Below are 23445 nucleotides of genomic sequence, written 5' to 3'. Positions count from 1 at the left end.
ATTTACAAAGCCTCAGTACTACGCACTTGTCTGCAAACAGCTAGCTATGGTCCATGACGCCCAAAGTCACCACAGACAAATAATGTAAATTTCTGCTCTAGGAATTACATGAATGAATATACGTGTATACTTGTTGATTCTTATGCATGCTTTAATTACCAAACGAACTCCTTGTAGATTATCGGTATTACTTGCTTGCACGATATTGATGATGGTTCGAGTAGTTCATTGCCGTTCATTAAAAATATACATATACTGTATATAAAAAAGAAAGCTAATAGAAATGTGTCGCCAAAAAACATCACCTGTGGCATTTTACATTGAAATTATGTCTACAGCTGCTGGAGTGAAAGTTCTTGCTTGACAAACCCGCCAACGCAAACAATGCTCATTAGGGAGTGAATATAGTTACCAAACATTCTATTACTTTTTTCAAAACTGAGTGCGCACATATAATATAGAGTACGGACAGCCGGCGAAGTAAACAATGCTCGAGAAGAGTCCTAGCTCGCAACAGTGACGTCGCCCGAAAGGCCAGTGAGCGCTCCCCGGCAGCGGCCGCTGATTGGTTCAGTGGCGCTGAACAGCTACGCGATCTATTGACGTGACCTCCGCTTGGTGAGCAAAGAGAAAATACATTCTGCTGTAAACGACGCCAAACAACAGCGGAGAAAGAAGTGACATGAATTAAGCAGTTACCGGGAGGACATCGCGAACGAGCTGATGTCGGGTGAGAAGTTGGGTGCATGTACATTTGTTGTGTGTTTCATTTAAACAAAAGTGATTAATGACCCCCCCCTCCCTTGACATGTAGACTTGTGGAACCTATTGTTTGGTCCTGTACCATTCACGCCGCGTAAAAATGCCAGACTCTGTGTGCCATAATGTATGCAAGCCTGTATCTGCTCCCCGTGGGCTCCTAATCTTCGGCGTCAGTTAGTGTTACATGTAGATAATGTTAATCTATCCGTCTCTATGCTAACTACAATAGTCATGTGTGTGCTTTAGCATAAAAAATTGAGCAGATCTATAGGGTAACACTATAGAAATTAACCCACAAATGCCACACTTCAGAGGATTAGTTACCATTCAGCAAATGTATTTAGCCCCTATCTCGGGGTCTCTCTTGAATAACTGGGTGATGGAGCTCGTCAAGTATGTAAGGTAGAGAAGTCAGAACTTTACAAACAAATATCGTCGTTAAGTTATTGAGCGGAAACTGACAATTGCCTCCGGCTCTCTCTTAATGTGTTCTGATTCAGTAATCTCCAGTTGTAGATGGCAGCTTCTTAAAATGCACGTTCACAATGTGGTGAAGTCGTGAAACTTAACCAGAGAATGAAACCGTTTGCAATGCGGGAAAGATCAACAACTGTTAACTGAAGGCGCGTTAATGGTCCGGACTAATCTGAAGCGTCCTTTAAGCGAATATACCAAATTTCCCTTTGTGGGATAAATAAACTTTACCTTATCTTGTAACACTGTACTTCATATGACGGTATTAATCAGTATTAACATCAGGAATCTATTTATCAATCATTATTAGCACTATTATATTACAGCAGAGAACAATACGTGATGAAAGGAAACGAGCAGCCACAGAAAGGCAGTTGATCATTGTCAGAGTTGGTGTTAAGCCTGAGATCACAGTCTGGACTATAAGTGCAGGTTCAACAAATGACGTCACCTGAACATCTGTATGTATGTTCATGGCGTACGTTTAAAAATGGAAAAAAAAAATGTATGTGGGAGCGCTTAAAGATGCCAGGATTTTCTTACGTCATTATGTTTTCATTACTGATTAAAACGGTCAAACCCTCTAGGTTGTTTGGAGAGTGTCCCAGGAAAATCAAGGCAAATTGCAACACAATTAGGAATCAGAACATGTGTGTACCTGCAGGAGGTGCCTGTGCTGATTAAGATACACTGCGTACCTGTAACACAGCTCTCCGTCCTCCTCCTGCAGAACCTACAGATGTTTATCTGATGCTTAGGTGCTCAGCCAGATGGGAGATGAAATATTTACTGCATTTAGACAGCTAACACGGTGATAATGACTGAATATCATCAGATGATAATTGGATGTCATACAGTCAATTTCACCAGCTTACATGTTAATTATTTTCCTTTTTATGTGCTGTAGTGAGCTGTGCTTAGGAATTTGGATTCAGTGTCCTGTCCACCATCTGTACCTTTTTCATATGATTAGCTCAACAGCCTGTAGTCACCTGGATATTTACCGAGTGTCTAGTCACTTTGAACTGATGTTATTCAACAGAAAAATCTTTGTCATATATGACTATAAAAATTAAGACCAGTGGTAATGTATTGGTAATTGAGAGGTATTTCAATGCACGGTATATATTATTTATGTTCCAGCATAAAATGTACTACTTTTGGGTGGCAGACAGAAATTACATAATTTACACTGATAAACACTAGTCTGTAATACAGAATCTGCTCAGTTTATAGTTTGCTTTTGATAAATTCGTGACCATAGTGAAGGAGAGACTCAGAAAGTACATGAAATGCATCTCTACAGGTATATCACTGAGGTGACTCTCTTCATTCCCGGGGCAATGGATTAGGCTTTCTTTCTGAGAAATCAGCGTTGGCGGTTGAGAAAAACTGGTCATTTGTTTCCAGTAGTTAGTATTTGGGCTGAATTAAAATGACATCCCAGCATGTACACACACGTTTTTTATTGTGTTGCATTTTGGCCTAATTTCAGTATCCGTGCTCATGATATATTGTGCTCTGCTTTGTTTTGTTGAAACATTATTTGTCATGCACAATTGTCCGTGAAATCCTCAGTGTTACGACAAGCTGGTGGCCAAAGGCTCTTTACTTCATGAAACCGCTGTGATTCAAAAGCTAGTACACAACAAATGAAGTGATCTTTTTTTATGTTTTATACACACAACTTGCCGCAGGACCAGGAATAGATGTTTCTGCTATGTAGTGTAAAATTCTTAAGTATCTCATACTTTGAATCATGATCAGACTTGATATGTCATGATCGTCATTTTTCTCAGACTGCAAATTTTCACTCATGATAGATTTCCTCCAGATTATTTTTAGTGATGTAACCAACTCAGCTGTCACTGCAGTATTACTTCTTACGGGTTCACCAGCTCCTGCTCAGTGGCTGCCCCTTTCTCTGCCTGTCCTTAGGTGTCACCATGGCGCACATGTTTACCATCTCCGGCAATGAGTCGGACACTTCTGAATCCGACACACCAGATGTCACAGCAAATTCACAGCTTGGAAATAACCTCAAAAATACGAAAAATCCAGGTGAGGCACAGCAGAGATCCAATATTTGTGTACAAAACTTAACTGTACTCTGTGTGCTTGGAAAGTTCTTTAAGAAACACAACCAGTCGCCTGACTAGTTTCTAAAACCAAACTGTACCCAATTTCACCACCGTGGATTCTTCAGACAAGAGCAATTCCATTTAAGAAAGAAAAAGTAGTAAGATTCTGCCAGACAACCATTGAAAATGAGAGAGTTGTTGTTTGACAGAATGTTTCTTTGTTCTGTCCCTAGGAGAGGCTGGAGGTCGTGTACGGATGCGGTCCGAATCCCAGGTTTCTTCGATTCGAAGCGAGGATCTCGATTTTGGTGAAGGAGGTGCATCTGAGGAGGGCGGAGGCGTGTGCCCCGGGGATGGCACTCCTTTTCGAGGACGCTCGCGGTCAGCCCCGCCCGCGCTGTGGGCAGCACAGCGGTATGGACGACAGCTGCGGCGTATGAGTGACGAGTTTGACACCCTGCTGGACAAAGGGGTAAGACTTGAGTACTTCCCTTTTCCCTCAGTTTTTACCTTTTTTTCCATTTGGATCGGCCCGCCATGACATTGATCATAGGTGTCCCCATCACTACATTGAGCCCACGCAGAATCGGGAGGTGCGCACCTCCAAATGTGTGCTCAGTCAGCCATCTGCTCCTTGACGCCGCGCCGGCCGCGGGCTTTGCCGAGCCACTTAACACCCTTTTAGGCAAAGCGCTCTTCAGCCACCGGCCTGCGGTCACCCAGCCGACAGCAGATGTCGCTGTGCGGCGATTAGCCGATAGCCGACACGAAGCATCTTTGTTCTGGGAGTCGAGGCTGGAAAGGCACTTGAGTGAAATCCTGGGTGTTTCTCTGCCTCCCTAAGCAGATGAAGAGGGTGCGCAGTGCCGGGGCTGCCCGACAGATGCAGGCGTCCCCCAGCTGGTTCGCCTTTCTCTGGAGCCACAAGGAGAGCGACGCGGAGATCAGCGGAAGCTTGTCGACCGCCGACAGCAGAGCTGCACAGTGAGCAAGGTGGGGTGGGAGTGAGGGTGGGGGGGCAGATGGCCAACTGTATGTAGATTCCAAGTGCAACCAATGACAACAACCAACCTCCAGCTGATATTTAGTGTGCCACAGAACGGGAATAGGGCAGGAGATCAGCATGCTTGTTTACCATCCACTGATTATTCTGCTCTGCATTAAACAAAAGCTATGCAAGAGAGAAAGAGTTACACATGTAACGGAAGAAAAGAGACACGGATTAGCCACGGTGGAACTGTGTTCATTACAGTTCCTGCCTTTTTACTCACGGCATAACTAAAATATATATATTTTTAGAAGAAAAAAAAAGATGCTTTAAAATGAATAGAAGCACAATCATTAAAGTGACAATCTTTACAGTAGTAATCAGATGAGGTTGCTAACATTCCTACCTTTTTATACGAAAATGATGTCAAAAAAAAACTTCACCTTCAGGAAAATAAGATCCTTTTGGGGAAAATGCCCAGATTAAAATTCAGTACACTATCGAAGATCAACGTTTAGATCTTGTAAATAAATTGTTGATATTTTTAATGATTGATATAAGAAACTGAAACCTACTGTAATGAAAATGTGACTTCTGTGTATGCCTGTGTCTTATTTTCTCCATATGCATAGATGTACGACTTCAGATGATACATTTCTATAGCAATGATGCTTAGCAAATGTGGTGTTCTTTGTAAAAAGATTTTTTTTCCCTTCAGATATTAATATAAAATGAAGTATTCACAAACGCTTATTTGCCTTTAGATGGGAACAAAGCCTGTTTCTTTTTCTTCTGATCCTAATCCTGAATTTAGGATTTTTTCTTTATTAAAGGCTGTTTATGCCACGTCGATTGTCCCTTAACAAAAATGATACAAGGGTCACCGGCAGGCTGTGTTAAACATACATCAGATGATATGTTGGAATTGCGTGACTTATGTCGTGTTGACGTCTGAAATACAATCTACGGATGAATTGACATTTTACGCCGAACCTTTCCAGAAATGCAAGGCATGGGTGTCTCAACATTGCTCGTTCTGATGTGCCTTCTGATGCATATAGCCTAGCTACTCTTGGCACTATTTGAATAAATATGTTTAACGTGGGAAAAGTGCAGGCTAGACAAGTGAATAATTGCCTTTAAGAAGCCAGACTTCAATCAGCAGATACATGCTGTTCCCCCTCCAGATTTTGAGTGTAGCATCAAAATGTGATAAACCACTATTGTGTAAGCATGGGAAGCACCATTACTGTTAGTTTCCTTAAAGGATAAGAGCAGATTACAGGTGGGGGAAGAAATCTCATACAATCAATTAAGTGCTCTGTGATGGATTGCTGGTATTACTTGAAATTGAGTGTATGGCACTCAGACCTTTGAATATTGTTTGCTTTTTAAAATTTTGTAAATGTTTTTTTTTCCTGGATAACTAATGTATGGTTAAATAAAGCAATTTTAACTGAAATGTATACAATCTCTCTTTCTGCAGTTTTTCCTTTAAAATGTAGCACATTCAAGTAGGTGAAAAGGTTGTACCGCAAAGTTGCCACTGACCACAATATTCTTTGTGTTTTTAGTTCTGTTTATAATATTATGCCAGCCACAGGCCTTTAAGGCAGACTCTGTGCTCATCTAATTCAGTCTGACGCTCCCTGCACAAGGCACAGCTCAATGTAAAGGTCTCCTTTTTATATGAGAAGAATCATGCACTGTTGAAATTTTAAACAGACACCATCTGTGAAATAAGCTGAAGAACTGCCTTTATTTCCACTTTTAAAAAATACAAAATGGCTTTGCATTTTCAGATCCTGATTGTACAAAAATGTTTACTTTGTGATTAGTGTTTTTCCCACAAACAATAGACTACTTTCAAGTATGTACCCATGTATTTCTGTACTTCAGCATCAACAGTAAAACAGTGCTTCTGTAGAGTCAAGAAGAATTCAGACTGAGGTACTTAAACTTTGGTCCGCAAAACTAGTTTTTGGATACAGGCAGCAACTGAATACCAAAAAAAAGGCTTGCTTCTGTGTCAAAAGGTTGTAAACCTGTCTTGAGGCTGCACACCCAAATAGGGGAATAAGCCACCACTAGATCTTCCTAAAGAGCAAAGAGCAGCCCTTGCTACAATCCTACACCACAGATGAAGGGTCCCAGCAGTATTTCAACCCACAGTCGAGGTCAGACAGTCTCCTCATCTCCGTTTCGCTCAGCTCAAAGTCAAAGATCTGTGCGTTTTCCAGCAGCTTCTCTGGCCGTGAGGATTTGGGCAGCACGGGCACACCCTGCTGCACTGCCCATCGAAGCAGCACCTGCGCAGGGCTGTGTCTGCACCCGTCGGCCACAGACAAAACCACTGGCTCCGTCACTAGGGTCCCTGTCCCGAGGGAGGAGTAGGCCTGAAAGCAGATGCCAGCATTCCCACACAACTCCCTGAGCTCTTTCTGGGCCAACTTAGGGTGAAACTCTACTTGGAGGACAGCAGGGGGCACCCTGCAGGCTTGGAGAAGCCCCTGCAAGTGCTTTGGGGTATAATTCGACACTCCGATGGCACGGAAATGCCCACTGGCATGGAACTCCTCAAGCACCCTCCAGCTCTGGGTGCGATTCTTCATATTATGGCCATCGCCCACGGCCAGCCCCTGAGTACCCGGCCAGTGGATCAGGTACAGGTCGATGTACTCGAACCCGAGCTGCATGAGGCTTTGTAGACACGCCTCTCTAGCGCTGGGACCCTGATCTCGGGGTCCCAGCTTGCTAGTGAGAAATATGTCACCCCGTGTTAGCCTGTACTTGGGCAGCAGCTCACGCAGTGCACGGCCCAGGTCAGCCTCGTTTCGGTACACAGTCGCCGTGTCAAAAGCACGGTAGCCGGCAGCGAGCGCCGCATCCACAGCCCGGTGGACCTCCTCCGAGCCGCGCAGCCGGAAAGTGCCCAGGCCCAGCAGAGGCATCTGTGCCCCTGTGTTCAGCGAGATGGACGGCTGGGACATGACGACCACACAGGAAATAGAGAATCACTGTGCCAAGGAAACATAAACAAAAATATCGGGTATATCCCACTGATCTTAGTCTGCAGAGCACAAAAATATTCCCAAAACAGTGAAACCCTACTTTTTAGAATCATTTATATAAAAGCTAGATAGATTCAGGACGAATTACTTCCAGATTTTGAAGTGTGTGTTCAAAACCAATACAGTTAGAACAAGATAGCACCACGACAACGGCAGGGTCACTGTGACACTGATATGAGATGGTATGTGGACACGTCATGTTTTGTACATGCCACTTTACCAGGGCTTTGCGGCGCTTGCCTTTTGTTTCGGTTTTTAAGGGGGGTAACATACGGAACTCTAGAACTGCATAAAATACATAAAACTTTTTTTTTTCCACAAAAAACTCAGCAAACCATTCTATAAACCATACTAGTATTTTAATTTCTTATTTTTAAAAATTACCAAAACAAAACGCGAGTACTGTACAGCCTTGATTATTAAATTATTAAAAAAAAAAAAAAAAACCCATGACTTAGGTGAATAACTTACCTGTAAAGGTCAGAAGTATCTTGCTACAAGTATCTTTGATTTATCCCAACATCTACAGTACTCGAGGTCACGCTACATCAAACTTCCTACCATGGTACACGAACAAATGCAGAAGACATAGTTTTAAAATTATTAAAGAATATCTTTTACTATTATTTAGAAATAAACAGACATAAACATTTGCTAATCAGTTGTTTATCAATTTAAGACCACTGTCACTGTGGAGTGGGCTGTTTATCTCAGTTTCCTATTGCGTATAGTCGTTCCCGTGCGAATAATATGACCTTTACCATGTGACACACCGCATGGCTCTCCTAATCGTCGTCACCATAGAGACAGCAGAGCAAAGCTCTCTAAATGGCTGTCTTGATGGCCAATAGTATTTTTTTATGTAAGCTCGTGGACGCCGGGACCCTATAGGCAGGAAATGATGTTGAGTCATAACCAATTGTATATTTTAACTGTTTGTCTCGCCGCTCGTCTGCCCGTGTTAAATTAGCGGACCCAGTATTTGCTGCATTACGGTAAACAAACTCGCGGTTCGTTAAGGGTGCGGTGAGGATTTACGTATATGGTCTGTCCCTGTTATAGACGTGCTAACGGTTTGGAAATAATAGACCAGTGCACATAATAAATAATTACTTTTATGTTTAGGCGGTGTGAGGTATCAACAAAAGAATGCCACGAAAACCAAGCAGCCACTAAACACCAAGCAGCTTTCTTTGGCGAGCGCGAGCTAATGGGCGCCAAAGTTAGGCACCTCGTCTGATCCCATCTATAAACAAAATATATATATTTTAAAATCTCGTAGATAAGTCTGCAAATTAGATAGATTATTTGTACTTCACCATCAACAGTAAAACAGTGCTTCTATAATGAGTGTCGAGGACCCAAGAGCCAAAAAGAATATGAACTGAAGTACATAAACTTTGCTCCATAAAACGGCGTCTTTGAATTGAATGCCCAGAAAGAATTTAAAAGCTAAATAAGCCAAAGTTAAATAGATTGACACACAGTCTGGTTAAACTTACTAAAGTTTTACGATTCCTTAATAAGTAGCCACCTCTTGATATCTGGTTATGGAAGATGATTGTATGTTTGCAAACTATAGCTAGGTTTAAAGTTGATAGCTAAGTAAGCACTAGTGCCTTTTGCCCTGCATATCTTAATTATGTTGTGCCTGGGCTAAAACTTGTCACAGGAAAGTCCTTTATTCCCGTGTTGTTTTAGCGGGCTTGCCCTTGTGCTGTGTTGCTATAGTAGGTAGCTAAGCTGTGGTCTGGCGAGATGCACCATGTCCATTAAACCCTTCGCCTTCCCTCTTCCTGAGACCCGATTGTTCCTGGCAGGATGTCGAGTCTACAAATTCAGGATCAGGACCAGCTGCAGGTAGCGCGGCTCCCCACCTACTATTGTGGCTTGATTGTTAGTTCCTAAAACATGCAAGACGTCATGTATACAGCAGTATATTAGGTCAGATGTTGGCTCTTGTAATTAACAGGGCAAATCAGAAGGTCAACAAGAATCAAGCCACACAAGAAATTGAGGTAAAATAAACTCTTGTAAAATGTCTGTAAAATGACTCTTTTTATAAAGAGTCATTATTAGTTTTTACATTCAATGCTATTGTCATTAGTCTGAAATGCTGAATCATAATTTTTATTTTTGCATAGTTGCAGTATGCTTTAACCCAGTAGGACTTCCTTGTCTACGCCTGTTACAATACTGGTGCAGAGCTGTTGATTCATGATTCTTATTTTATTTTAGGATGCTATTCGGGTTGTGCTGGAAAACCTGGATCACCTTCAGCCCTTTACAACAAACCATTTTAATGTCTTCCCCTGTATGCTTTCAGAATACAGTTAACCTTACTAATGATGACAGCATTGCAAAAGCTCTCTAAAGCAGAAAGGCCTTGACAGCGTTCTGTCAGACCACTGCTGAAAAACATGTGCAGGCTGTTCCTTTTTTCAGAACCATTCTCACTAATTATTTGAGAATATAAGAAACTCATTAGTCTCCTATGGTCAATAAAGAATTACATTGCTGCTATTAACTGAATATTTATCAATAAATGATAGTGTTTTATGTAGGAACTGAGTGTGGTTGCTTGCTGGGTGTCTGTTTAACAGTCCTGTGTAGTGTTAGTCACCTCACTGGGTGAATGTCCTCTAAACCAGTGTTTCCCAACCCAGTCCTCAGAGACCCACAGACAGTCACATGTTTTTGCTCCCTTTCAGCTCCCAGAAGGAGCAAAACCATCAACTGTGTGTGTGTGTCTGAGGACTGGGTTGGAAAAAACTGCTCTAAACGGTTAATCTGGGTCAGGGTCTCGGGGTGGGGGGAGAGTATCAGTCAAAGAATGTTGTTTCGGTATAATTTCAGTTGAATTGCTCACCATAAAAAAAGTTTCATCATGGGAACCTAATGACTGTACTTAACATTTCAGATGTTTTATAATCTGCCGCCACGCTCTGACCTACCACAGTTTTATACTTGCCTCTGAGTGACAAGTTCCTGTCCATTTCGACAGAGACTGTGATCTTTTTCTGTGTAGCATTGGCGATAATGCCGTGTGGGAGGTTTTTCTTAACTGCCACATGAACAGACAAGAGTAAGTGGGAGAAGGTCTGTCGCCTCTGCTCCCGGCACACTGGCCTGAGGGCACCCGCTTACCCCTTCCTTCTCACCTTGTTCCTGGAAGAGCGAGAAGCCCCACGCCTGCATGCAGGTGTCTCCACATTCTTGACCTGTGAATTTCTACACCTTAATGAGCTGCTTGCGGAGCTGCATGTGATACAATAACTACCCTGTCATGTCTCCTTTAGCAAAGAGGCCTGTGGACAAGATACCAGTGAGTACTTGCCTGTTCAGAGTACCTGGGGATTTCCCCCTGAGATCAATAAAGTGTATCTCATCTTCAGTGGGGGAAAGTTCATATCCAGAAAGTACAAATCCAGACCAAGATTTTGTTTCAACCAACCAGTTGAGTACTCTGTGACTGACTCTTTATCCTCAACTGGTTGGTCGAAACAAAGTTTTGGTCTGGATTTGCACTTCCTGAACCTGAACTTTCCCATTCTGCTCATCTTACCTGCCCTTTAGATTGCCCCTATTTCCAGTCTCGGTTTTTAATTCACAAAATTCTGCAGTTGTGTTCAGTCAGATTGCTCATGGTTAAAACAGTGGTGCAATCCTGCCTTGACACTGACACCCGTGCCCCCTTTTTCTTAAGGAGCGCTTTATTTTGGGGAAGTCTAAGCACACCGGACATGAAAGGCAGTAAATCAGACCTGAATACAAATAATCAAACGAGTGTTTCTTACAACAGATGACGGCAAGAGGACCAGACGCAGTAACGCCACATCACCCCAAGCGCAGTCGAATCGAGCCATTAGGGGGCTCCCCAGATCAGCACAGCTGCTGGAAACCTGAGGCTTGGGAGGGACTGGAGTCTCAGCTGTGAGTTTGTGCAGCCTCTTTTTGAAGGGGTAACTCATAAATCTCGCAAATTAGTACGTATCTATTGGGTATTTTATTCCGGTTTTCCATTATGTGCTTTTCTGTTTCATCCTTTTATGCTTATTATTTCTTATATTTAATTCTTTTTTTCCATTATTTATTTTCTTTTATGCACCTCTAGTTACAGCTGAGATATGCAAGGACAGTTTTGGGTAATTCTGAAGCACAGCAATTTTTTTTTTTCTTCTGGCAAACCAGGCTGCTTTTGTCTCTGCAGTCTGAAAGCAGGGAGCCATTTCCGTCAATCTGTCAGTCAGCCGATGAACTGCAACTAATGATTTAGCTTAAAAAAAAACAGAAGTAGTGGAGCAAAAATATAGTGCAAATTAAAAATGAACAGAGAACAGAAATCAAAAGCTAATTTAGTACTCATTTTCTACAAAACCTTTATGTGGGTAATTGTAGCCTGAAGTCATGGCTGCTATACTTATGAATATCTGTCAAACTAAGTTATTCTGTGGTACAGAGATAGTAGTTCCAGAATAGAAACATTAAGGTTGTATTGACAAAATGTAATCAGTCATTAAAAACTGTTGAGTCACATAGCAGTTTTCATGTTTGAAGGAGGCTTTCATTATCTGTTGAATCTGTATACATCTGGTGTGTATGTGAGAGAGAGGGAAAATGAAAATGAAATATGGATATGAAAATTTGTTTATAAAATGCCTGCCTATTATCGCTTAAAATGTTGTATCAACAATGCCTCTAAGAACATGTGTGTGTGTGTGTGTGTGCTGGTGTATTTGGGTACAAATCTGAATGTCACTATTTATGTGATGGTGTGTATGTGAGATTATACATTTGTCCGCTTGTATACGCGTGACCATAAGCTTATTTCTGTGAGTCTCTGTACAGCTTTGTCCTGCGGCAAATGTGCCTTTAAACATGTGGCTGTCAAGCTCTTTATTTGTCTGTTTAATGCGATGGAAAGGGAGTTTAAAGAAAGCACAAGCAGAAGAAATGGCCGGGCAGAGTGCCGACCCACGGCGGAGCAGCGCAGAGCAGAGCAGCACCGGCGAGTAGCTCCACAATAACAGCCCTGTCTTCTGTCTCCCCTGTCTGCCCCCAGTGGGAATTGCACTGAGTCCCGGCCGCAGCCCGATGGACTGGAAGCAATGGATGCTGACAAGGGGGTGAGTTGAGCCTTTCTAAGCCTCACAAAGGCTCACCTTGTCTTCCCATCAGCACCCACCTGCACGTCCAGCTCTGTTACCACTGCACACGTTCACAAGGCCGACACATTATTCAGCTTTTCTATCCATCATCTAACCACTTTACATGGTAAGGGTCGTGGGCTTTCTGTACAATAGTGTTTAAATAATAGACAATAGGGAAATCCATCTGTAGCAAGTACAGCCATAGTTAGCCTGTCCTCCCTTCCTGTCTTCAGTTTCCAGCGTGTTCAGCGCTGACTCCCCCAAGACCAGGTAGCCCATTCACTTATAGTCCAGGTACGTGAAAAACTTCTCATATGCAGTAGACTCAACTCTAGACTGAGACAATGAGTGAAGCGAAACCTCTCATTGGCTCTTTTTCTTACCTGTCCAATAAAAAGTCTGCATTGAAAGAATGCATATGGTGCTGAGTCATCTCTCCGCTACGTTAGCCAATAAGGTCGTGATTCACCAAGAGAGGCGGGGGCCAGAGGGGGTGCAGGGGAAGCAAGAGGGGCATGTTACGGAAGCAGAAGCGTGTGAATCTGAAGCCCCAGCACCCGAGCCCTCGGAGAGCGGTGATACATCCTTCATGCTTAGCTTGGCCAGGTGAGACTAAGCATGCAGTCAGGGTGTGAGCTCATCTGAGCTCCCTGATGCTTCACTACATCCAGCTCCAATGAAGAATCGTGTTTCAAAAAATATATCACAGCAGAGCATGATTGTGAATCCTTTTTTGGATTCAAAACATTTATTAAAATGCTAGGATAAGATTCTGATTTAAATGCCCTGTTTACTCTTGGTAAATGCGTTCTTGGGCGATCAGATCACAAGTGGACAGCTCTAAGTACAAGTGCAAATGGCCACCAAGACGCATGGAGATCTGATCACTGATGTCAGCAGTAACGGAATCTGAACACAGGTGGTCAGCTGGACACCTTGGAGATGCATGATAGACTCAGGTTTAAATTCCGATGTGTCTCAGCTGTCCACTTCTGGTCCAATCGCCTGAGATGCATTTTAAAAGCAAGCCAGCACTTAATCAATTACAGCCTTCTAATATTTCTTTTTTTTATTGTAATAACTGTAGCTTCTTCGTTACACATGCAGACATGCACATATAATGTGTGTGTGTGTCTGTTTGTGTGTGTGTGTGTGTGTGTAATATTGGTTATCTTTTCTCGCTTTGTCCTCACCAGAAAAATCTTTCCATTTTCCCTGTTTTTTGGACATGAGAGGAAATAGATTCGCTGCTGCTCTCTGCTCAGTCACGGCTCCCAGCATATCTCCCTCTTCCACTTCTTTACAGCGCATATGCAAGTTTCTATAACTTCTTACCTCTGAATCTCAAAAATGCATTTTAAATACTGCACTAAAGACTATGTTATGCCTGAGTGTTTCTGTGTTTCTAAATAGTATTACATAGATTTGTTGTGCTAGAAAACTACAGTGTCTTTATTAGCCTTTCAGTGGTTACAAGAAGTTACCATTCTTTGTACCTTTGTTTGAAATATTACTGTTTTAGGAGTGTCCGTTTTAACATAAGCAGTAGGCAGAGTTGTCAGTCTCTGCACATAATTTGATCTAAATATGGAAATCACATTGGGTAACATTTTAATGCACTGCTATTGAAGTAAAATCAGTGTTAGTTTTTTTGTGTGTGTTCATGTGTACTTCTCTTAATCGTTAATTTATTCCTGGCTGTCATTCGTAGTTCATGTGCATTTACATGCACGTACTATCATCCTATCCATGATGTTTTATGGATCAGGCTTCAGGTTAGCCAGATGAATTGATACTTACAGAAAGGGAATATTTGACTTGACATGATATTGTATTTCATTGTCAGTTTTCATGTGTTATATTAAAACAGTGATAAAGCTGGTTCAAATTTTAGCAAGGTTACTTCTTTTGTATCGTAAATTTGCCATTTTTAGTCAGTCTAAATGGCTGGCACAGTGGTTGGCACTGTCACCTCACACCTCTGGGACCTGGGTTCAAATCTCCACCGGGGCTCCATATATGTGGAGTTTGCATGTTCTCTTGCAGTCTAAAAATATGCTGAGGCTACTTGGAGTTACCAAATTACCCGAAGCTGTGCCTGTTTGAGTGAATGGTGTGTGAGTGTGCCCTGTGATGGGCTGGCACCCCGTCCTGGGTCGTTCCCTGCCTTGTGCCCTGCGATGGGCTGGCACCCCGTCCTGGGTCGTTCCCTGCCTTGTGCCCTGCGATGGGCTGGCACCCCGTCCTGGGTCGTTCCCTGCCTTGTGCCCTGCGATGGGCTGGCACCCCGTCCTGGGTCGTTCCCTGCCTTGTGCCCTGCGATGGGCTGGCACCCCGTACTGGGTCGTTCCCTGCCTTGCGCCCGTAGCCTCCAGGATAGGCTCTGGACCCCCGCGACCCTGAATAGGACAAGTGGTCTCAGAAAATGGCTGGGTGAGTCTAAGCTTTTCATGAGGAAAGTTTATCAGTGTATTGTAATGGATTAAAATCTGAAAAATGGCAAAGCAAATCGATAACTCTCGGTGCAAGGAATGCTGCTTGTGTTATCAGACTGTCAATGAAAGGTCCCTGTATAACTGATTCAATCCAAATGAATGGCCTGCTGTGTCAGTCCCAGCATGCAAATCAGCACATTTGGGTTTTTTTTTCTGCTGAATATACACTGAGGGGGGCCATCAGACTTTCTTTTCCATAAGAAACCCTTAGAGCAGTTTACTGCCATGATGAGCACACGTTAAAGACATTGACCTCAACAGTTCCGCCTGGATACCTCTGCCAGGCCAAAATGCCTGGGCTGACCATTGCCAAACAAAGCCACAAATATTCTCCTGACGCTGACACGAGCCAGACGCTTTGTTTGGAAAACCTGGCCTCGTCCGTCCATCTTTGTCAGTTAAAAACGAGTGTCTCTCTGCGCGCTTGCTGATTAGCTCTATCCCTAAAGTGCATTTGATGGACTTCCCTGAATGAGGTGATCTCATCGCTTAATTACCACTTAAGCACAGTAAAAAGGACACATCCCCACGCTGGTGTGTTCTGTAGTCTCCTATCATCTACTGTAAAAAGAAAATCTGACATGGACAGGCAGAGCTGACAATCACATTAAAATTATGATGGGAATAAAAAGAATTTAAGATGATACAAAGAGCTAATTCAGATGTCACGGCACAGGAATGCGACTCCCCAGAATGTTTTTATTTTTAAATGTTCAGCTTTGTTACCTGGAAACCTAGTCCTGAACAAGGATAATATTGTCAATGCGTCCGCTTCCACTTTACCCATCTATTTTGAGGACCATTACACCAACGGAGAACATTACTGTGGTTTTCCCTGTCATTAACTGGCATTTAATTTCGTATACCCGATGCCCCCTCAATTCTCATTCATTGCCAGACTTTTTTTCTGCAGGAGAGGGCATATTGGGGGCAGTACTTCTCCCCTTTGTTCTTTAGCTCACTCCTTAAGATTCAGACTTTGCTGTATGAATGTGCACGTAACTGGAAATGGGACAATGACTGAATGCGCCTGGTTATTCTAATACAAAACATAAATTACATTAATGGGGGATAACGGATGAAAGCAATATAGTGTGGAACACATGCACATTTAAACACAATACAGACTAGACTAGCATCATCTTTTTAGGGTAAATACACGAAACAGCCTAGCCTGCCTAGCACCACGTCCAAACCCGCAATCGCTTGACCCGACTCTGCCCTTATTCCTTACATCACTGAACTACTCAGAAAATGGAAAATACAGACAAAAGCACCGCCATGAGCATATCTAGAGCACTTTAACACAGCACAGACACATAATATCAATTAAGGTATTGCACAAAAAGTTTTCTATATACTTATATATGGAAACTGAGTAACTAAGTTGGCTTTAAAATCCAATTAAAACACGAATGGCAAACTTAATCAACTTGATTTCGTTTCCTGTGATGGGAAACGTATCTACTTTTCTCCCATTTTTTTCCCCTTTTGTCAGTGTCCACCTCTCGTAGTAGTTAGACGACAGGGAGTGGTGGAGATGAGGAGAGACCGCAGTGAGGAAAAGGCGAAGGATTGAAGGGAAATTGATGCAGCCTTCTGGGAAGGTGCGGGGTAAAGGAGGGGGGACAGGGCTCTGGGGAATGACATCATGGGAGTGACTGGGTGGGCGAGAGCGAGGCTCGCTCTCACCTGCGCTACAAATAGCTGCATGCGAGCAGCTTGTCCCCACACACCTGGCCACACCTGGACTGAACCCGCTGCATACTGACAGGTAACAACAGCCTCGCTCTGCCCGGCGCACAGCACTGTCCTGTGATTGTACATAATGCTACTCTGTCTACCTCTGATACTTTAATTCCTGCTGCAAATGGCCTCATTAGCTATTGAATTGAGCACTGTAATTTAGTGTAGAACGTTTCATTACTAAAGACATTGTGTTGCAGGTGTTTTTGTTGAAATCTGTATTATTTGGAAACGTGTCATGGGAACCTGACAGCTTCATTTTTGTTGCACTAAAATACTAAAAGGTACAGAATAAGGTTAGTGTTTCATTATGGAACACTTCACAATGAATGAATGTTACTTCTTGGAACCATTACTGAGCAACTTTTTTTTTTAAGCTTCTGCTTCAGATGAGTTCCTGTTAGCCTTTTAGTGTAAAACATAACATCTTCTCTATCAGTAATCTGTAAGATGACTCCCTTTGGGAGCACTGAAGGTGGTGATAAGGTCAGCCTCTTCTTTTATGTAAAGTCTTCCAAAGCTTAGAGACATCAAATAGGACAGTGCTGTCCTGAATACTGATATTGGTGGTTTGATTAGAATTTTATGGGTACCAAAGAAGTTAAGACGCATTCGCCTACGTTTCAGAAAAATGGGCTGAAATAAATACTAATAAATCTTTATGGCCACTGTAGATTGAGAATTTCTCATTTAGAAAATGTTTTGTTATAGGGACATAAGTCATATCTAAATGAAGAGTGTTACACTAATTATAAACAGAGCCAGTCTAACCTATAATAATGAAACTGAGCTTTTAGTGAAATTACATATCGCACATATATAGGATGAGAATATGACAGTTTATAATGCCTTTTAAGTAGAAACTGGAGCCATTTCTAATTATTCTGAACATTTCCTTTAATCCAGTTTTCTTTCATCATCCCAGTAGTATATGTCTCTGCTTTGTGTTCAGCATCACGTAAGCCTTTAGATCAATGCCCTGTCTCTGCTAATAAGAGACCCATATTGTGAACGATGTGTATGGCAGTCCTCTGGAACCCTCTCCCCGTCAGAGCACAGTGTTGGCAGGAAGACTGTGAAATGATTTTCAATTCGCCAATCTGGCTTTACTTATTCTGACATAGCGTATAGCTTTATTTACAGGAAGCACAGGGGAAATGATTGATGAAGAAAAGAGAGCACAGGGAATGTGGAATTTTTATAATAATGACTGAGAGACAATTTATTGCAAAGAATTACAGTGTAATAGCTAAGGCAGCCAGTCTAACAAAAAAAAAACAGTGACCATGCATTGCAGTGAGGCATGTAAGAGTCATAAATGACCTCAAGCTGTATGTTTTTACCGGGTTAACTTCTTCCAGTCCCCCTACCCCCCGCCACACACACACACACACACACACACACACTCACACTCACTCACCCACCCTTTGGTGTGGAGCATTAAAATCCACCCTAAATGAGTAAGTTTGCTGGGGTGCATCAGGGTCCCAATGCAATCCTGCCACATGACTTGTTTGTCCCACTGGAAACAGTGCAAGAAGGGCCAGGTCATGTCCACAGCCAGTGAACTCTCACTCCAGAGGAAAACATTACAGGATTTATTATAGCAACAGTGCTCATTCACAACCAGCGCAATAATAAATATTTGTTGCTGTGGTCATTATTAAAGTGTTTTATGCAAATTAATTTGTTTTTACTTGCAAGCTTCAGTTATTTATAAATTATAGCAACAAATGGAATATGTTGTAAACACCTGTTTAGACTTTTATTCAGGGTATTGAATTATTAGTGTATGAACTGGCAGAGCAAAATATAAATATCTTGTTGATTTACTGTGATAACTTCATTTATGAGGACGCAGTTGAAACCTTTAGAGTTTAGAATATTTTAATGATCCCCATGAGGAAATGCTCTCTTCGCTTACACCATCGTACTCTTTATGAGACACCCAAGACAGGTAAGGGCAATCTTGTGGGGGGGGGTTAAGGGCCTTGCTGTGGGACCCACTGAAATGTAATTCTTCTGCTGGGGCTCAAACCTGCAATCTTCCAATCACAGGCATAGAGGCTTAGTCCGCTGAGCCACACACTGGCCCAGTGTTCTTGCAAACTGATTATTGCTACTGGAAATAGACAATCTGTACATGGTTTAAGGCACATTAATAGATTTTTCTTTAACTCAGGGTTGTAGACACTAGGTGAAAGTATGTAAGTAAATGTTGATGTTAATCTATATTAATACATTATTGGGGTGCTGTTTGTGAGTTTGTGGTATTTGACTGTATGTTTGTGTGTACAATGTGAATACCATGCATTCTTGTGTTTAAACTCCATTATTTGTTGCAGGCAGATGAATAACACAGAGATTTTGAGAGCATTTAGACAGGATTATCACTTCCCTGGGAACCTTACAAAGATCACCTCAGATAAAAAATTCATGCATTCAAGTTGGAGAGATTAAATATGAACTGATGCCTTTGTAGAATATCTGTTCACCCAACCATCCATCCATCCATCCATCTATCTTTTAAGCACTTCTTCTGGTCAGGGTCTGGGTTAGGGCCCTGGAACACAGGACACAAGGCTGGTGTAGAATATTTCATCTGTACTTGGATACAACAGATGGGAAAACATATTTTTAAATGTTTAAAAACGACAGGATTTTGAATTTATTTACCTGTCCAGGTTAATTAAAAGTTGCTGTATAGAACTGTCCTGGACCATTTTTTTTTGTCCCATGCAGGCCACCGTACCCATGTCTCCTAGTAAAATCGTGACGCCTGGCCTTCTCCTCCTGGTGTTGCCTCTCTTCTTCCTGATGCTGCTGGCACCCATGGGCTGGAGCTATGATGGACTGAGTCCAGGCTGCCATCTCTATCGTGAGATCCCCCCCCCACCACCACCACCACTTCTTAACACGTTCAAGGGCATCCAAGCTACCAGAGTATTCAGAGAGCCAATGTAGAACTTAGGGAGAACCCTGGGAGTCAAACCCTGGGAGTCAAACCCTGAGTTATTCATGAAGTATTTAGTGCCAGCTACAGGGTATCATTAATCCAGCAGATATGTTCATGAAACATTTTTCTTTTCCTAAACATTGCCCCCCGTTTCTCTTCCAGTCATAAGCCATTGTTCATATACAGCCCTGACTCCACATCTGTGACTCTTGCAGCATTCAATGTGACGATCCGCAGTGACCGGCGGGGGACGTGTCGAGGGACCCACATGGTGTACGCCTGCGTGGGTTACTGCGAGTCCAGTGCCTTCCCCTCACGCTACGCAGTGCTGGTGGCCTCCAACTTCACCCACAACATCACCTCTGCTTCACGCTGCTGCGCCATCAGCAAGGACACCAAGGTACTGTAGGGCTGCCCATGCTGCTGTCCGTAACAAATCCCTCAGCTTAACAGGGTACGACAGCAGACTATAGGTGGTTCCAGACCATATTTTTGGTCTAAGCCCCTGTGAAAATAACTTTTCTGAAGCTGTTTAATGACTTTTTCCTTGCTTTTGTGCACATTTCACTCCCTGCACTTAGTAAGCTTACAACTTTATGTTGGGGGAGCCCCCTCAGCATATTTAATCGTGGGGGCCTGGGGAAGGGGGTGCCCCATATTTCCTTAGGGAGCTGAGCCCCCCTTAAGGGTCAAGTCCTAGAATCACCCCTAAGCAGAACCTGTCCTAGGATTAAACGGGCGACCTTCAGAGCCGTTTCTCGCTTCTTGCATACAGTCTGCCGTGTGTGTGCGGCTCTGAGATTGCATGTCTGTCCCCCCCCAGGTCAGGGTGCGCCTGGACTGCCCTCACGGCCATCACCATGACGACATCGAGATCCTGAGTGCACGGGCCTGTCGCTGTGACATGTGCCGCAAGTCACGCTACTGACACTTACAGCTGACACCGTGTCACTCTGTCACCCTACGTGACATCGGCGGGCAAAGCAAAAGCAGACACCAAACCCCAACAACCTGCGCTAGTGGGTCTTCTTCCCTGCCAAGATAATGTCTACACAGGTTTTCACTCACGTTAGTGCTACGTTGAACTAATTAACTGCCTAGCTTTATAAACTTAGCCTTCTCATTACATACTGACAGTCAGGCACGGTTTAGTATGAAAAGGTCCTGAAAAATGTGTAGATGCAGCATTTGCAGGATTCTGTACAAGGATAGAGTGAGACACAGAGGACAGGGTGAGCTAATATAAAAAGCAAGATTACATTTTTTTTTATTCATGTTAATTCAGTTTTTTTGTAACAGTGCATATGTGTGAATACATATACAGAACAGCCATCCCATAAGAGCTTTGGTGTTACACACTGAGCTGGGCGTGCAGGTGCCTCTGGCTACCAGAGCGTCAGAGATACCCAGCAGACACGCCATGTCTGCCCTGTTCTCCCAACTCTGCTGTCCATCTCATTCCACTGCCCGATGTCATCAGTGACGGAAGAATGTGTGCACTTTACATTTATAAGCGTAACATTTTGAGGACTCTTAAGTGCCAAAGATATGCTGTTAACCGAAATGAGAGTCAAATCTAGATCTTTGATAGGCACAAGAGATGGGACTGATCAGTGGGGCTACACACTGTAATTGGGAGTTTGCAGGACTCTCTGCTGCCCTCTATGTGTGCTGTAATCACTGCACTGTGTAAAATAAAAGCTTATTTGTCACCCTGGGAGTGTTATTCTGTGCTTACATCACATTTGCTTAGCTAATGGTTATACAGAAAAGCATGAGAAGCTGACATTTTTACACTGAACGGCTCATACTGCTAGATTAATGAAAGTCACCCGACTGTTTAGGCATTGAAAAGCAGTCTCATTCCACGGCTGTGTACCTACGACCTACTGGTGAGCATTAAACCACCCGCTTACAGCAGACGTCTGCTGTGTCTGAGCTGCTCCCCCCAGGCCGAGCTGCGCTGTACTGGGTCTTCCTGTATTCCTGCCCTGTGGCCCATGGAAACCCACGCTTAGAAGGTCTCACACTCCGTGTCCTGGGTGGAGCAGACCGCACAGTCACACTGCAGGGCCAGTGGGTAGGGATACAGGGGCGAGACGTCAGGCGGGCAGGCAGGTAGGCGAGCCGTCAGGTACCGAATGCGGCTGTATGTGCAGACGCGGTGATGCCTCTGGATGTAGGGAGGCTCCGGGAGTGGCTTCTGTAGAGCCCCACAGCCATGGAACAACATGGAAGAGAAGCGGGTGTCTTATGCATAGAGCATAGCAGGTCCCATGAGTCAGGCATCACTAATCGAGCACCAGTGCAAAGCAAGGTGTTCAGAAAACAAGCATGAAAATAAGATGCTGATTTCAAAGCTAACAAAGGCTGCAGGGAATAGATAATAAATGTACACTAACCAGAGGTGGTTCTAGACTTTATTTAGGGGGGGCTGAATTTTTGTCTCAGCTACCCTGAAAAGTAATTTTTCCTACAAACCATTTAGTGAATTCTCCCATATTTTTCAATACGTTTTGTACTCCCCACTCTGCAAATTTAATTGGTGGTAGGGGGTGTCCTGAATTTTAAAGGGCCACATCATAGAATCGCCCCTTACGCTCACACAAATAAGGAAAGTCAAAAAAAGGTCTGTCGACCAGCAGGGGGCGCTGCGCGTTACCTCACCTCCCAGGTGTTGCAGCGACCCCAGCACGCCTCGGTGGTGATGCGCAGACTTCGACAGCCCGGCTTCTGGGCCAGGAAGGAGAACTGGCGCACGGCACAGCCACGGAACGTCTCCAGGGTCACAGACACGGAAAGGGCTCCGGTGCCCAGCAAGAGGATGAAGAAGAGGGAACAGGAGCGAGGCTGCATTCTAACAGAGGAGGGAGGACGGCGAAGCCTCACACAGCTTACCATTACAGCAGTATTAGCCTTACCAACTTTGCTGCCTTACAGAAGGCAGAACATTCTTCAGGAATGCTGTCTATATATATCCACTTCACAGCACCTAATAACACCGTTTCCTTGAGTCTTACGGATATCATAATTCAGTATATATGAATTTATAATCTTTACATAATTTATTATAAATTTATTAGAACATTTATAGACACACACAAACACAATACTACATATAAACATCATGCCCTTTTTATGTCTTTGATGCGAGTTGAAAAAAAACATTCACGCAGCTCTCCACCTAGTGGTCAGCGGTGCAACTTCAAGTTAAGTGAACCCGGACGACGGCTTGAATCAGACGGACTGCTGATGGATTGGACAATCCTTAAATCTTATTTAATCATCAGCGGTTGAATGGATTGAATGAAAATACCTCTATTTACTGTAATAACATTTTTGAGCAGCACAACCTAAAAAATGACGTATACCGTGATATATCATCTTTAATATGCTGTTAGATGACGCTGTTGCCCTTTCTATAAGTTGTACTTCTGTAATCCGTATTTTTTAAATCCTGTAAGAAAAGACAAAAATTGAACTAATAAACTACAATCGCCAAATGTAAACTTACCTTTTTAAAAGAACTTCAGATTCAGTGATAATTCAGAGACCCGCTTTGCTTGTCAGAAGATATGTCTCTATGGAAGGTCTTCGTTGTTGTTTTTATCCCTATTTAAAGGACATGAACCATGACATCATAGCAATTAAAAATAAAAATGCAATTAAATGTAGCAAATCCAATAGAAAAGGACTATATTGTGAGAACTGCCTGAATTGCC

At 43.1% G+C, this 23445-nt stretch overlaps 5 protein-coding genes across 7 annotated transcripts; 3 read left to right on the top strand and 2 right to left on the bottom strand.

Moving 5' to 3' along the window:
• The first annotated feature begins 543 nt into the window (after positions 1–543).
• Positions 544–5767, top strand: badb (BCL2 associated agonist of cell death b). Of its 2 annotated transcripts, none has more exons than XM_023794436.2 (4): positions 544–730; positions 3175–3297; positions 3551–3789; positions 4162–5767. In XM_023794436.2, the coding sequence occupies exons 1-4, from the start codon at positions 724–726 to the stop codon at positions 4303–4305; spliced, it is 513 nt and encodes a 170-aa protein (XP_023650204.1). In that variant the 5' UTR covers positions 544–723; the 3' UTR covers positions 4306–5767. The 2 variants fall into 2 exon arrangements, with proteins under 2 accessions (XP_023650204.1, XP_023650214.1); XM_023794446.2 differs by having other exon boundaries at positions 556–730; positions 4165–5767.
• A 278-nt stretch (positions 5768–6045) lies between these two features.
• On the bottom strand, positions 6046–8252 carry LOC111834761 (uncharacterized oxidoreductase YtbE). Its single transcript, XM_023794399.2, has 2 exons — positions 7848–8252; positions 6046–7322 (listed from the first exon to the last, which is right to left on the bottom strand). The coding sequence occupies exon 2, from the start codon at positions 7293–7295 to the stop codon at positions 6435–6437; it is 861 nt and encodes a 286-aa protein (XP_023650167.1). The 5' UTR covers positions 7296–7322; positions 7848–8252; the 3' UTR covers positions 6046–6434.
• Positions 8253–8382: 130 nt separating this feature from the next.
• On the top strand, positions 8383–14419 carry LOC140593314 (membrane-anchored junction protein). Its single transcript, XM_072717423.1, has 12 exons — positions 8383–8402; positions 8502–8598; positions 9178–9236; positions 9349–9394; positions 9615–9690; positions 10456–10578; positions 10676–10701; positions 11179–11309; positions 12439–12502; positions 12760–12820; positions 12976–13132; positions 13723–14419. Exons 2-12 carry the CDS (start codon positions 8587–8589, stop codon positions 13766–13768), a joined length of 801 nt encoding a protein of 266 aa, XP_072573524.1. The 5' UTR covers positions 8383–8402; positions 8502–8586; the 3' UTR covers positions 13769–14419.
• Positions 14420–15230: 811 nt separating this feature from the next.
• Positions 15231–21435, top strand: gpha2 (glycoprotein hormone subunit alpha 2). 2 transcript variants are annotated; one of them, XM_072717424.1, is made up of 4 exons: positions 15231–16628; positions 19510–19645; positions 19939–20123; positions 20547–21435. In XM_072717424.1, the coding sequence occupies exons 1-4, from the start codon at positions 16611–16613 to the stop codon at positions 20649–20651; spliced, it is 444 nt and encodes a 147-aa protein (XP_072573525.1). In that variant the 5' UTR covers positions 15231–16610; the 3' UTR covers positions 20652–21435. The 2 variants fall into 2 exon arrangements, with proteins under 2 accessions (XP_072573525.1, XP_023650227.1); XM_023794459.2 differs by lacking the exon at positions 15231–16628 and adding an exon at positions 16637–16795.
• Positions 21401–23296, bottom strand: LOC111834972 (glycoprotein hormone beta-5-like). The gene is made up of 3 exons (XM_023794832.2): positions 23238–23296; positions 22391–22580; positions 21401–21926 (listed from the first exon to the last, which is right to left on the bottom strand). The coding sequence occupies exons 2-3, from the start codon at positions 22577–22579 to the stop codon at positions 21738–21740; spliced, it is 378 nt and encodes a 125-aa protein (XP_023650600.1). The 5' UTR covers position 22580; positions 23238–23296; the 3' UTR covers positions 21401–21737.
• Positions 23297–23445: the final 149 nt, after the last annotated feature.

The sequence above is a fragment of the Paramormyrops kingsleyae genome, chromosome 10 (genome assembly GCF_048594095.1).
Source record: "Paramormyrops kingsleyae isolate MSU_618 chromosome 10, PKINGS_0.4, whole genome shotgun sequence".
Classification (NCBI taxonomy): Eukaryota; Metazoa; Chordata; class Actinopteri; order Osteoglossiformes; family Mormyridae; genus Paramormyrops; species Paramormyrops kingsleyae.
Note: the sequence above shows the minus strand (reverse complement) of the source record. Positions and strands in the feature narration are given on the sequence as shown.